Source organism: Salvelinus namaycush, chromosome 11 (genome assembly GCF_016432855.1).
Source record: "Salvelinus namaycush isolate Seneca chromosome 11, SaNama_1.0, whole genome shotgun sequence".
Taxonomy (NCBI): domain Eukaryota; kingdom Metazoa; phylum Chordata; class Actinopteri; order Salmoniformes; family Salmonidae; genus Salvelinus; species Salvelinus namaycush.
The window spans coordinates 37,169,602-37,183,737 of NC_052317.1; the positions used below are offsets into that span (position 1 = coordinate 37,169,602).

The 14,136-nt window shown below is 42.9% G+C and overlaps 1 protein-coding gene across 3 annotated transcripts; it reads right to left on the minus strand.

Annotated features, from left to right (window-relative positions):
• Positions 1–2,319: 2,319 nt before the first annotated feature.
• Positions 2,320–13,567, minus strand: LOC120056124. Of its 3 annotated transcripts, XM_039004319.1 has the most exons (3): positions 13,045–13,567; positions 11,096–12,287; positions 2,320–3,225 (listed from the first exon to the last, which is right to left on the minus strand). In XM_039004319.1, the coding sequence occupies exons 2-3, from the start codon at positions 12,278–12,280 to the stop codon at positions 2,998–3,000; spliced, it is 1,413 nt and encodes a 470-aa protein (XP_038860247.1). In that variant the 5' UTR covers positions 12,281–12,287; positions 13,045–13,567; the 3' UTR covers positions 2,320–2,997. The 3 variants fall into 3 exon arrangements, with proteins under 3 accessions (XP_038860247.1, XP_038860245.1, XP_038860246.1); XM_039004317.1 differs by lacking the exons at positions 11,096–12,287; positions 13,045–13,567 and adding an exon at positions 4,950–5,159 and having other exon boundaries at positions 2,320–4,462; XM_039004318.1 differs by lacking the exon at positions 2,320–3,225 and having other exon boundaries at positions 10,582–12,287.
• Positions 13,568–14,136: the final 569 nt, after the last annotated feature.

Consider the following 14,136-nt stretch of genomic DNA (forward strand, 5'->3'; position numbering starts at 1 on the left):
TCCAACAATGCAGTAGTATGTAACAATTCACAACAACGTTAAAATTTAAATAATGGAATTAAGAAATATCTAAGTATCTAAATATATTCTGATTCAGCTGATACTGAGACCCATCTACTCATTGTTTTCACGAGCATACTAACCAAGGGGCCAGGGTTTTGGACTGGAAGTACGCTTTGATTGCATCTACAGGAGCACCCCCCTATCCACATCGATGGGACAGTAGTGGAGAAGGTGGAAAGTTTTAAGTTCCTCGGTGTACACATCACAGACAAACTGAATTGGTCCACCCACACAGACAGCGTTGTGAAGAAGGCGCAGCAGCGCCTCTTCAACCTCAGGAGGCTGAAGAAATTCGGCTTGTCACCAAAAGCACTCACATACTTCTACAGATGCACAATCGAGAGCATCCTGTCGGGCTGTATCACCGCCTGGTATGGCAACTGCTCCGCCCACAACCGTAAGGCTCTCCAGAGGGTAGTGAGGTCTGCACAACGCATCACCGGGGGCAAACTACCTGCCCTCCAGGACACCTACACCACCCGATGTCACAGGAAGGCCATAAAGATCATCAAGGACAACAACCACCCAAGCCACTGCCTGTTCACCCCGCTATCATCCAGAAGGCGAGGTCAGTACAGGTGCATCAAAGCAGGGACCGAGAGACTGAAAAACAGCTTCTATCTCAAGGCCATCAGACTGTTAAACAGCCACCACTAACATCGAGTGGCTGCTGCCAACATACCGACTCAACTCCAGCCACTTTAATAATGGGAATTGATGGAAATTATGTAAAAATGTATCACTAGCCACTTTAAACAATGCCACTTAATATAATGTTTACATACCCTACATTACTCATCTCATATGTATATACTGTACTCTATATCATCTACTGCATCTTGCCATCTTTATGTAATACATGTATCACTAGCCACTTTAAACTATGCCACTTTATCTTTACATACCCTACATTACTCATCTCATATGTATATACTGTACTCTATACCATCTACTGCATCTTGCCTATGCCGTTCTGTACCATCACTCATTCATATATCTTTATGTACATATTCTTTATCCCTTTACACTTGTGTGTATAAGGTAGTAGTTGTGGAATTGTTAGGTTAGATTACTTGCTGGTTATTACTGCATTGTCGGAACTAGAAGCACAAGCATTTCACTACACTCGCATTAACATCTGCTAACCATGTGTATGTGACAAATAAAATTTGATTTGATTTGAGTATTGTTTCGGTATTGCAGTTTAACTGAATCAGGCTGAGAAAGACAGTTCCCACTGATGGCCCCATAGAGAAGTCAAATGAGAAAATTACTAATGAGACACTTTAGTCATCACCTTTGCGCACAAAACATCCATTGAACTATTACAGTTGTTTGTTGACGGAGAGCCGAAGATATTTAAATGTTCATGCTCTGAGGTCATGACCCCAGCTAGCCAGGTGTAGTGCCATTGGCTTATTTAGCTGTCCATGTGCTCTGAGTTCCCAGAGCATGTTCACGGCATACTGCTGTCTGTCCAGTGAGCACTGAGCGCTAGTGCAGGGAGAGTAATCCCAGTAAGAAAGATGACAGCAACCATGAAACGGTGTATGTGAACGTAAGTAGATACCTCAGTGATACTAACTCACATACTCAGTACGTAATTAAAGATTAATCAGACTAACTAGGTTTTCCCTTTTATCTGTGGATTAATTGTTGGAGTAGAGAAACACACAATTTTGTATGACTCTGGGTCAAAAATATCTAAATGAAACTCAGCCCTGATGTGAGATAAATATAGTACTTTGTAAAGTCCAGTAGATGGCAGTACATCACACAGCTGTGGTTGGACCAGAGGTATGCAACATGGGTTCCTGGGACCCACAATGTCTGCAGATTTTCTCTTCTCACTTTGACTGGCACTAAATGTACCTGATCCTTTAATACCAATGATTGGTCTGAGTGAAGTCACCAGGATTCCCTGGTCTAAATCAGTTGCTACATCATCACACTGTGGTTCATGGTGATGGAGTTCCCCACCCCTCTGGGCTGACCTTACATTGTGTTTCACTTTCCTAAATGGTGGGTCAGGACTGGCTGGTGGGTCATGGCTGATTCCATTTGAAAAACATAGTGTGAATAGGAATGGAAACCACTGTAGACCGATTACTGATATGAGATTTGTCCAAAATCACCATTGTCCAGCTCCATCATAATCCCAGTCATCTTTTCACACTCATCTTCCAGGAGAATATCATTGAAGGGCTCAAGAGTGGATCCTGGGATGATTACAACGCCACCATTTTGTTCGTTTTTCTTAGGTTTTTATTGTATATTTTCGCTGAATTTATCATAGTTTTTTTGTGATTCCATTTTTATAGAATTTTCACAAAACACAAAAATTAACACCAACAAACAGAAACAACAAAAGCAGCTAGCATGGTGGATAAGAGCATTTGGCCAGCAACCCAGTAAGGTTACTGGTTCAAATCCCCAGGCCGCCAAGGTGGAAAAATCTGCCGTTCTGCCCTTGAGCAAGGCAATTAACCCCCAACAACTGCTTCCCGGGCTTCGATGATGTGGATTCAGAGCGATTGGGTAAAATGAGGAATATACATTTTAGTTGAATGCATTCAGTTGTACAACTGACTAGGTATCCACTTTTCCCCTACAAAGATCTCCCGCCCATGATAAATCAAAAAGAAAAAAAGAGAAAAAGACCATTTAATGTACTGAATGATTTGTCATGAGGACAGGTCAAGACTCCCTCCCACACCAACAACCCGTAGTCATCCCCTCAAAATAGCAAAGAAAGAGGAACAGAAGGGATACCAGGTAGCTTTTTGGGAACATATTCTCTTTTACACTTCACACAGATGAACAATTAAAATACATCGAAATGAAAAGCAGGGTACATAAATGTTGAACAAAAGCAATTACACAAGCAGTTAAAAATGAGAATATCAATGTCATATATCATGTTATCAGGTGAGCTCACCCCTGGACAAGTCTCTCCCAGGGTGGAGTGCGTGCCTTTTCACCCCCAGATTTCTCCAGTATGAATCTGGCCTGGACCCCAGGAGACATGGTCATACGAGACTTGTACACATAGACATCATACTCAGATATTTCTTCCAAATCTGAGCGGCTTTCCTCAGAGAACTTTACAGCCCATTGCCAGGTCTTATGATCCAAGGTGCCTTCAGAAGAGTAGAACCCAACCCAGGAGTTAATAAACGTTTTCTTCCAGGCAGTGAAGGATTTCTTTACGTACAGACGAGCGCAGGCCTTTCCATCCTTTACAAAGAGCTGCAGACTGGCATCACAGCCGATAATATCAACAGGAATCTCTCGGTTGGCATTGTGAAACTCAGAACCTTTCCAGATCTCCTCTCCGATTGTGGACCCAAACCCCAAGTAAGTCCACCAATTGTTTACCTCCTTATGGAGCCTGACCTGGAGACCAGGGTTAAGGGGTACTGAGGTGTTATAGCTCCCAGAGGCTTGGCCCCCGACTGATGATCTGTCCAGCTCGCTCTTACTGTCACTGTTATTGTTCCTATGAAGAACCACCATTACACCCTGGTCTAATAGCCTCTTGGGGATCCCACTCCAGATGATCCTGGCTTTTCCTCTATCTGTGGTTTTCACCTCAAGCTTAATCAATGTATTATCGTCCTCCACTCTGGGGTTATCCATGCCACTCTGGGGTTGAGATGTTAAACGAAGAGATTGCTCCTTAAATAACAAGGTTTTGGGACGTGTAAAGTACAATACAATAGCCAGAAGAAGTGCCAGACCAGGTGTGTGTCCCCAGATGTTTTCCAGACTCTGCAGACTGTTGTGGTTGATCTCTACATTATATATACGTGGAATCTCAATTTGGTCAATGGTTGGTAGACTTTGGATTTGTCTAAGGAGGCTGACATTGACACGATATGTATTGTCTGGATCATATGCACTTCCTCTGTTTTCATTTGGTGGATAGTGCTGTGTGACATAGACCTCATCTGCAATGAACGGATTGGACTCTTCCTCCCTAACTCTGAGTATGACCCTGTCCCTGTTGTTCTCAGGTCCCCTTGAGTTGTAGAAACTTTGCGTGACACAATCAGGAAGTGCCATCATTGAGTCAATACTGTTCATATTCCCTAGTGAGTAGTATCTTCCGCTTCCAGGAAGCAGAATAGGTAATGAACAGGGTCTGTTTCCATATAAATGAAAGCCATAGTCTCCCCTGGTTGGGTTGAAATTGAGTCTCATGTTGCCGTTGTTGTCAATGTGAATGTTGTTGGCTAGCCAGTGGAGCAGCATGAGGCCGTGTCGAGGAGAGGTGTGACCAAACTCTATGTCTCTGAGATCATCTATTGATTTAAGGGTTCCTCTGACAGCGCATACTGAGGCCAGAGACAGACACAAGATGAAACAACCCAGGATGCCCCTTCCAACCATGGCCAGCCTGTAACAAAACAAATACTTTGTCAACATTTGCACATTTATTAAATAAATAAATTAATAAATACATCTGTAACTTATTTCTAGTGCTCGGCAATACGTTAAAATACGTTAAAAGCTTTAGGACCCCCCAAAAAAACATCAGAAAATATCTGACAAACATTTTGAAGTTAACTGTCACCATATCGGACCAATGTCCCAATAATGTAATATGAGTTAATAAGTCCTCACATTACACGGTATGTATAGTCTTTATCAGTAGCTTATTTCTTGTGGTTGGAAATATGTTTAACGTTTTAGGACTCCCAAAAAATGCTAGGTCTGAAAATGTGAACTGTAACTATATCAGACCAAAATGTCCCAATATGTACGATGAGGTTTTCCAAAATAACATTTGGAAACACTTAAACACGATCAATACTGTAATATGATGTATTAAGTCCTCACATCAAAATAAAACAAATTAGTTCCAATAAAAAAATCTCACTCACCTTCTTGTGCAGCCTACCACCAGAATCTAGTCTTGACTGTGTTTGTTTCTCTCTTTTCTGTCAACAGATCCCAGGATTGAAACTAACTAAAAGGTGCTTCTTGTAGCCTACATACACATACACATACACATAACCAGTATACAGGGCAGATACAAGACCAGGGTCAAAAAAACAGTTTTACAAAGGCTGATCTATGACATCACTGGGTCACTCATGTTTCATCAGAAATGAAACTTATCGCTAGAGTACCTTTCACTTTCAGAATGCAGAAAATTTAATGGGCGGGGTCTGAGAGTTTCTATAGAAATGAAAGCCATGTTTCTCGTAGCAGGGATGTGCATTCCGAGTTTTTTTGGTGAGCCAGATAATTTTTCTTCTTTCAGCTAAAAGTGCCATTTATTTGGCTCCCAAACAGCACTTAGTTCACGATAAAAATGTGGAAAAAAATTGCAACCTTTCATGTAAAGCCTAAAAAGTTGCCTGCCATGATATGAGATCGTGACATGTGAGTTCAAATACAGTTTAATTGACCAAATTATTAGGTGACCTGCAAAAAACTATTTGCTGCAAAAATGCATGGACCAGAATGAGGCTCTCTCCTCACTTCCCATTGTTCCTGCAGTGAGGAATAACCATCTTCAACTAATGCTTTGATCTGCAGATGATCAAGAAGCAGTAGTAACAATATGCAAATCAGGGAGCCAAATTACATCTTTTACACAGGTGATTCGGAATCCACCTTCACCAAAAAAATCTATTCAAAAAGAGTCCTTTGTTTGCGAAATTACTCATCACTATCTTGTAGCCTACAGACACATAACCAGTACATGTTATACGTCACATGTGCAGAAATCAACTGGTGTAGACTTTACAGTGAAATGCTTGCATACAAACCTTTCCCAATGAGGCAGAGTTTAAATATAATAATACCAAATTAAATAGTAACAAACACAAGAGGAATACAATAAAATACACAAGAATGGAAGTACATACAGGGAGTGATTTGAGTTAGATATGTACATATCAGCAGACATTGTGGCTCCCAGGAACCCATGTTGCATACCTCTGGTCTAGCCACATCTGTGTGATGTACTGCCATCTACTGGTCTTAACAAAGTACTATATTTATCTCACATCCAAAATGGAGGGTCAGGGCTTAATTTAAGTTTCATTTAAGGGAGTTTTCCCTAGTGTCATACAAAATTGTATGTTTCTCTACTCCAACTATTAATCAACAGATAAATGTAGAAACCTAGTTAGTTTTAGTTAGTTATCTTTAATGAATCTCTCCTTGTTCATCTTTCAAGCACCCACGTAGGTTATTATGCTCGTGATGAGGAGATGTTAGAGGTGGGACTTGCAGCACGTCAAGCGTCTCAAATGGAACCAAATTCTATTTTAGCGCTCAGTTATGCAGAAGCTTGTTGACGCATGTATCACGACCCTCAGAATGGGGCGGCAGGTAACCTAGTGGTTGAGTGTTGGACTAGTAACCGAAAGGTTGCAAGATTGAATCCCTGAGTTGACAAGATAAAAATCTATTGTTCTGCCCCTGAACAAGGCAGTTAACCGACTGTTCCTAGTTCGTCATTGAAAATAAGAATTTGTTTTTAACTGACTTGCCTAGTTAAATAAAGGTAAAAAATGGAAATCTGAGAGCATTAGGAGAGTCATCTGAAATGAGGTGGAAGAAAGGAAGCACATGAGAATATTTAAACTTTATCAAGTAACTGCGTTAATCATTAATCAAAAGTTTAGTAAATAGACCCTTCATGGTTATCCTTAACATTATAGTGTGCTACAGTACTTGTCCTCCTGTCAAGCGTTCCCCTAATTAGCCTTAATTGGCAATGATGTGTTTAATTAAAGGTTTAAAGAGGGAGTTCCTGCTGGAAACATATGGCAAATTAATCAGGTCCTAATAAACAGCCTACCTTTGAAGATGTGAATACCATAGTGTGTGTGTGTGTGTGTGTGTGTGTGTGTGTGTGTGTGTGTGCGTGCGTGCGTGCGTGCGTTTGTGTTTGTGTGTCTTTGGGTTCCTTCTTTCAAGGTCTGTTACACTACGTAAACACATGACATTCATTAGCCATTTAAATCAATCAATAAAAAGTACAAACAAGGTCCATCAATTAAACAAACATCTAGAGGCAATTACATAATCAGTAATCAACAAAAATATCAACTTGGCGTAATCAAATCAAATCAAATTTTATTTGTCACATACACATGGTTAGCAGATGTTAATGCGAGTGTAGCGAAATGCTTGCGCTTCTAGTTCCGACAATGCAGTAATAACCAACAAGTAATCTAACCTAACAATTCCACAACTACTACCTTATACACACAAGTGTAAAGGGATAAAGAATATGTACATAAAGATATATGAATGAGTGATGGTACAGAACGGCATAGGCAAGATGCAGTAGATGGTATAGAGTACAGTATATACATATGAGATGAGTAATGTAGGGTATGTAAACATAAAGTGGCATAGTTTAAAGTGGCTAGTGATACATGTATTACATAAAGATGGCAAGATGCAGTAGATGATATAGAGTACAGTATATACATATACATATGAGATGAGTAATGTAGGGTATGTAAACATTATATTAAGTGGCATTGTTTAAAGTGGCTAGTGGTACATTTTTACATAATTTCCATCAATTCCCATTATTAAAGTGGCTGGAGTTGAGTCAGTATGTTGGCAGCGGCCGCTAAATGTTAGTGGTGGCTGTTTAACAGTCTGATGGCCTTGAGATAGAAGCTGTTTTTCAGTCTCTCGGTCCCTGCTTTGATGCACCTGTACTGACCTCGCCTTCTGGATGATAGCGGGGTGAAAAGGCAGTGGCTTGGGTGGTTGTTGTCCTTGATGATCTTTATGGCCTTCCTGTGACATCGGGTGGTGTAGGTGTCCTGGAGGGCAGGTAGTTTGCCCCCGGTGATGCGTTGTGCAGACCTCACTACCCTCTGGAGAGCCTTACGGTTGTGGGCGGAGCAGTTGCCGTACCAGGCGGTGATACAGCCCGACAGGATGCTCTCGATTGTGCATCTGTAGAAGTTTGTGAGTGCTTTTGGTGACAAGCCGAATTTCTTCAGCCTCCTGAGGTTGAAGAGGCGCTGCTGCGCCTTCTTCACAACGCTGTCTGTGTGGGTGGACCAATTCAGTTTGTCCGTGATGTGTACACCAAGGAACTTAAAACTTTCCACCTTCTCCACTACTGACCCGTCGATGTGGATAGGGGGGTGCTCCCTCTGCTGTTTCCTGAAGTCCACAATCATCTCCTTTGTTTTGTTGACGTTGAGTGTGAGGTTATTTTCCTGACACCACACTCCGAGGGCCCTCACCTCCTCCCTGTAGGCCGTCTTGTCGTTGTTGGTAATCAAGCCTACCACTGTAGTGTCATCCGCAAACTTGATGATTGAGTTGGAGGCGTGCATGGCCACGCAGTCGTGGGTGAACAGGGAGTACAGGAGAGGGCTCAGAACGCACCTTTGTGGGGCCCCAGTGTTGAGGATCAGCGGGGTGGAGATGTTGTTACCTACCCTCACCACCTGGGGCCGGCCCGTCAGGAAGTCCAGGACCCAGTTGCACAGGGCGGGGTCGAGACCCAGGGTCTCGAGCTTGATGACGAGTTTGGAGGGTACTATGGTGTTAAATGCTGAGCTGTAGTCGATGAACAGCATTCTCACAAAGGTATTCCTCTTGTCCAGATGGGTTAGGGCAGTGTGCAGTGTGGTTGCGATTGCGTCGTCTGTGGACCTATTGGGTCGGTAAGCAAATTGGAGTGGGTCTAGGGTGTCCGGTAGGGTGGAGGTGATATGGTCCTTGACTAGTCTCTCAAAGCACTTCATGATGACGGAAGTTAGTGCTACGGGGCGGTAGTCGTTTAGCTCAGTTACCTTAGCTTTCTTGGGAACAGGAACAATGGTGGCCCTCTTGAAGCATGTGGGAACAGCAGACTGGGATAAGGATTGATTGAATATGTCCGTAAACACACCAGCTAGCTGGTCTGCGCATGCTCTGAGGACGCGGCTGGGAATGCCGTCTGGGCCTGCAGCCTTGCGAGGGTTAACACGTTTAAATGTTTTACTCACCTCGGCTGCAGTGAAGGAGAGCCCGCAGGTTTTGGTAGCGGGCCGTGTCAGTGGCACTGTATTGTCCTCAAAGCGAGCAAAAAAGTTATTTAGCCTGTCTGGGAGCAAGACATCCTGGTCCGCGACGGGGCTGGTTTTCTTTTTGTAATCCGTGATTGACTGTAGACCCTGCCACATACCTCTTGTGTCTGAGCTGTGGAATTGCGACTCTATTTTGTCTCTGTACTGGGACTTAGCTTGTTTGATTGCCTTGCGGAGAGAATAGCTACACTGTTTGTATTCGGTCATGTTTCCGGTCACCTTGCCCTGGTTAAACGCAGTTGTTCGCGCTTTCAGTTTCACGCGAATGCTGCCGTCAATCCACGGTTTCTGGTTTGGGAATGTTTTAATCGTTGCTGTGGGTACGTCATCGTCAATGCACTTTCTAATGAACTCGCTCACCGAATCAGCATATTCGTCAATGTTGTTGTTGGACGCAATGCGAAACATATTCCAATCCGCGTGATCGAAGCAGTCTTCAAGCGTGGAATCAGATTGGTCGGACCAGCGTTGAACAGACCTGAGCGAGGGAGCTTGTTGTTTTAGTTTCTGTTTGTAGGCTGGGAGCAACAAAATGGAGTCGTGGTCAGCTTTTCCGAAAGGAGGGCGGGGGAGGGCCTTATATGCGTCGCGGAAGTTAGTATAACAATGATCCAAGGTTTTACCAGCCCTGGTAGCACAATCGATATGCTGATAGAATTTAGGGAGTTTTGTTTTCAGATTAGCCTTGTTAAAGTCCCCAGCTACGATGAATGCAGCCTCAGGGTGTGTAGTTTCCAGTTTACAAAGAGTCAGATAAAGTTCGTTCAGGGCCATCGGTGTGTCTGCTTGGGGGGGAATATATACGGCTGTGATTATAATCGAAGAGAATTCCCTTGGTAGATAATGCGGTCGACATTTGATTGTGAGGAGTTCTAGATCAGGTGAACAGAATGACTTGAGTTCCTGTATGTTGTTATGATCACACCACGTCTCGTTAATCATAAGGCATACACCCCCGCCCCTCTTCTTACCAGAAAGATGTATGTTTCTGTCGGCGCGATGCGTGAAGAAACCAGCTGGCTGCACCGACTCCGTTAGCGTCTCTTGAGTTAGCCATGTTTCCGTGAAGCAGAGAACGTTACAATCTCTGATGTCTCTCTGGAATGTCACCCGTGCTCGGATTTCATCAACCTTATTGTCAAGAGACTGGACATTGGCGAGTAGTATGCTAGGGAGTGGAGCGCGATGTGCCTGTCTCCGAAAGCCTGACCAGGAGACCGCTACGTTTGCCCCTTTTACGGCGTCGCATAGGGTCGCCGGCTGGGATCAGATCCATTGTATTGGGTGGAAGCCAAAACACTGGATCCGTTTCGGGAAAGTCATATTCCTGGTTGGAACGATGGTGAGTTGACGTTGCTCTTATATTCAGTAGTTCCTCCCGACTGTATGTAATGAAACCTAAGATTACCTGGGGTACCAATGTAAGGAATAACACATAAAAAAACAAAATACTGCATATTTTCCAAGGAACGCGAAGCGAGGCGGCCATCTTGGTCGGCGCCGGAAGTCCTAATATGAAATGGGATACCAATGTGTACTAAACCATTAATAACACTGGAAGGCAGAAGAAGGACATCCGAGAAATATGTACAAAACAATGCTAATACAAAAAATATAATGATTGTGTACATTTTTTTATGCTTTCTACATGACGGGGAGATTCCAAATGTCTCTGTTAATTCATACAGTGACTACAGCTCATCTGTATTCCCACTCTGATATGGTCTGGTCGCGCTGAGCACAACTCTCTCCCAGGGCAGAGTACGGGCTGCTTCACTGGATCTTCTCTGCAGCATGAATCTGGCCTGGACCCCAGGAGACATGACCATGCTAGAGTTATACACATAGATGTCATACTCAGGTACATCCTCCAGATCTGATCGTTTTTCCATAGAAAAAGACACTGCCCATTGCCAGGTATTATAGTTGAGCATGGATTTGTTATGGGAAGAGTAGAACCCAACCCAGGAGTTATTAAACGTTTTCTTCCAGGCAGTGAAGGATTTCTTTACGTACAGACGAGCGCAGGCCTTTCCATCCTTTACGAAGAGCTGCAGACTGGCGTCATGTCTGATAATATCAACAGGGATCTCTCTGTTGGCATCGTGAAACTCAGAACCTCTCCAGATCTCCTCTCCGATAGTGGACCACAACCCCCACCAATATGTTACCTTATGGAGCCTGACCTGGAGACCAGGGTTAAGGGGTACTGAGGTGTTATAGCTCCCAGAGGTTTGGCCCCCGACTGATGATCTGTCCAGCTCGCTCTTACTGTCACTGTTATTGTTCCTATGAAGCACCACCATTACACCCTGGTCTAATAGCCTCTTGGGGATCCCACTCCAGATGATCCTGGCTTTTCCTCTATCTGTGGTTTTCAACTCAAGCTTAATCAATGTATTATCCTTATCCTCCATGTCACTTTGGGTTTCAACTGCCTGCGCACAACCGCCTTTGACTTTGGGAAGTGTAAAGGACAATACAATAGCCAGAAGAAGTGCCAAACCAGGTGTGTGTCCCCAGATGTTTTTCAGTTCTTGCAGACTGTTGTGGTTGATCTCTACATTATATATACGTGGAATCTCATTTTGGCAAATGAGACGTTGGATTTGTGTTAAGAGGTTGAAACTGACACGGTATGTATTGGCTGGATCATAGGCACTTCCTCTGTTTTCATTTCGTCGATAGTGCTGTGTGACATAGACCTCGTCTACTATGAACGGATTGGACTCTTCCTCCCTAACTCTGAGTACGACCCTGTCCATGTTGCTCTCAGGTCCCCTTGAGTTGTATAATCTTTGAGTTACATAATCAGGAAGTCCCCTTGAGCCAAAACTGTTCATATTCCCTAGTGAGTAGTAACTTCCGCTTCCAGGAAGCAGAATAGGTAATGAAGGTGGTCTGTTTCCATAGAAATGAAAGCCATAGTCTCCCCTGGTTGGGTTGAAATTGAGTCTCATTTTGTTGTTGTTGTCAATGTGAATGTTGTCGGCTAGCCAGTGGAGCAGCATGAGGCTGTGCCGAGGAAAGGTGTGACCAAACTGTATTCCCTTGAGGTCCTTTATTGAATTAAGGGTTCCTCTGACAGCGCATACTGATGCCAGAGACAGACACAAGATGAAACAACCCAGGATGCCCCTTCCAACCATGGTCGACCTAAGACAAAACAAATATTGTGTCAACATTTGCACATTTATTAAATAAATTAATAAACAAATAAATAAATACATCTGTAACTTATTTTTAGTGCTCGGGAATACATTAAAAGTTTTAGGACCCCCCCCCAAAACATCAGAAAATATCTGACAAACATTTTGAAGTTAACTGCCACCATATCGGACCTTTGTCCCAATAATGTAATATGATGTAATAAGTCCTCACATTACACAGTATGTATATTCTGTATCAGTAGCTTATTTCTTGTGGTTGGCAATAGGTTTAACGTTTTAGGACTCCCAAAAAAACACTAGGTCTGAAAATGTTAGCACTAAAAATGTCAGAAGATATCTGACAAACTTTTATTTTGGAGTGAACTGTAACTATATCCGACCAAAATGTCCCAATATGTACGATGAGGTTTTCCAAAATAACATTTGGAAACTTGTAAATGTAACAGTTTTACTTACGTCCCTCGCTCCGAACCAGGGACCCTCTGCACACACACAACAGTCACCCACGAAGCATCGTTACCCATCGCGCCACAAAAGCCGCACCCAATGCAAAGTAATTGGAACCACTACTTCAAGGCTTCAGAGCGAGTGACTTCACCGATTGAAACGCTATTAGTGCGCACCACCGCTAACTAGCTAGCCATTTCACATCGGTTACATAAACACGATCAATACTGTAATATGATGTACAAGTCCTCACATCAAAATAAAACAAATTAGTTCCAATAAAACATCTCACTCACCTTCTTGTGCAGCCTACCACCAGAATCTAGTCTTGACTGTGTTTGTTTCTCTCTTTTCTGTCAACAGATCCCAGGATTGACACTAAGTAAAAGGTGCTTCTTGTAGCCTACATACACATAACCAGTATACAGGGAAGATACAAGACAAGGGTCAGAAAAACGGAGTTTTACAAAGGCTGATCTACAACGTCACTCGTTTCATCAGAAATGAAACTTATCGCTAGAGTACCTTTCACTTTCAGGACGCAGAAAATATAACGGGCGGGGTCTGAGAGTTTCTATAGAACATTGCATTTGTAACATAATTATTATTGGTGATTACACTTATCACTCTATTGTAAGCCAATTGGTTTTTTGGTTTTGGTTTTGGTTTTGGTTTGTCTTGCATTCACTCATTCAACATCGAATCTTACTGACTGATTTGCGTGGCTTGCTTTTACGAGGGGCGTGTTTGAGTTAGAATTGTCCCAGTCTAATAAATTCAGAGAAGCTACTGTACTAGGTTGCCTTATAAGGTAACCTCAGCTTATTGATACACACATATATTGACGTAGGTGATCATACCACTAGGGAGTGATCACATGTATAAAATCAGCTGCGCCCTTAGGTGGGGTGCAGAACTTACTCTGAAACATGCGTGCTATGTTCCTGTTGTCAACTTCTGTCTGCAATTGCAATAAATAAAGGTTTGATTGATTTACTTAAAGAAGATATTGTCTGACTGGTGATTTCACCAATAAGCAAATGCTTGACAAGGAACAAGGAACGAATCCCGACATCCTCATTGCCAAAATCTCAAAGTATCCCTTTAAGATATGCTCCAGGAAACTGAGCGTGAGGGTGAAAAGATGACTGGGATTATGATGGAGCTGGACAATGGTTATTTTCTGACAAATCTCATATCAGTAGTCAGTCACTGAAGTCGACCTACAGCTGTTTCCAAACCTTTCGCACAATGGTTTGAAAAATGAATCAGCCATGACCCACCAGCCAGTCCACCATTTGGTCAGCCCAGAGGGGTGAGGACCTACACCATTAAGAACCACAGTATAATGTAGCAACTGATTTAGACTGGGGAATCCTAATGTCTTC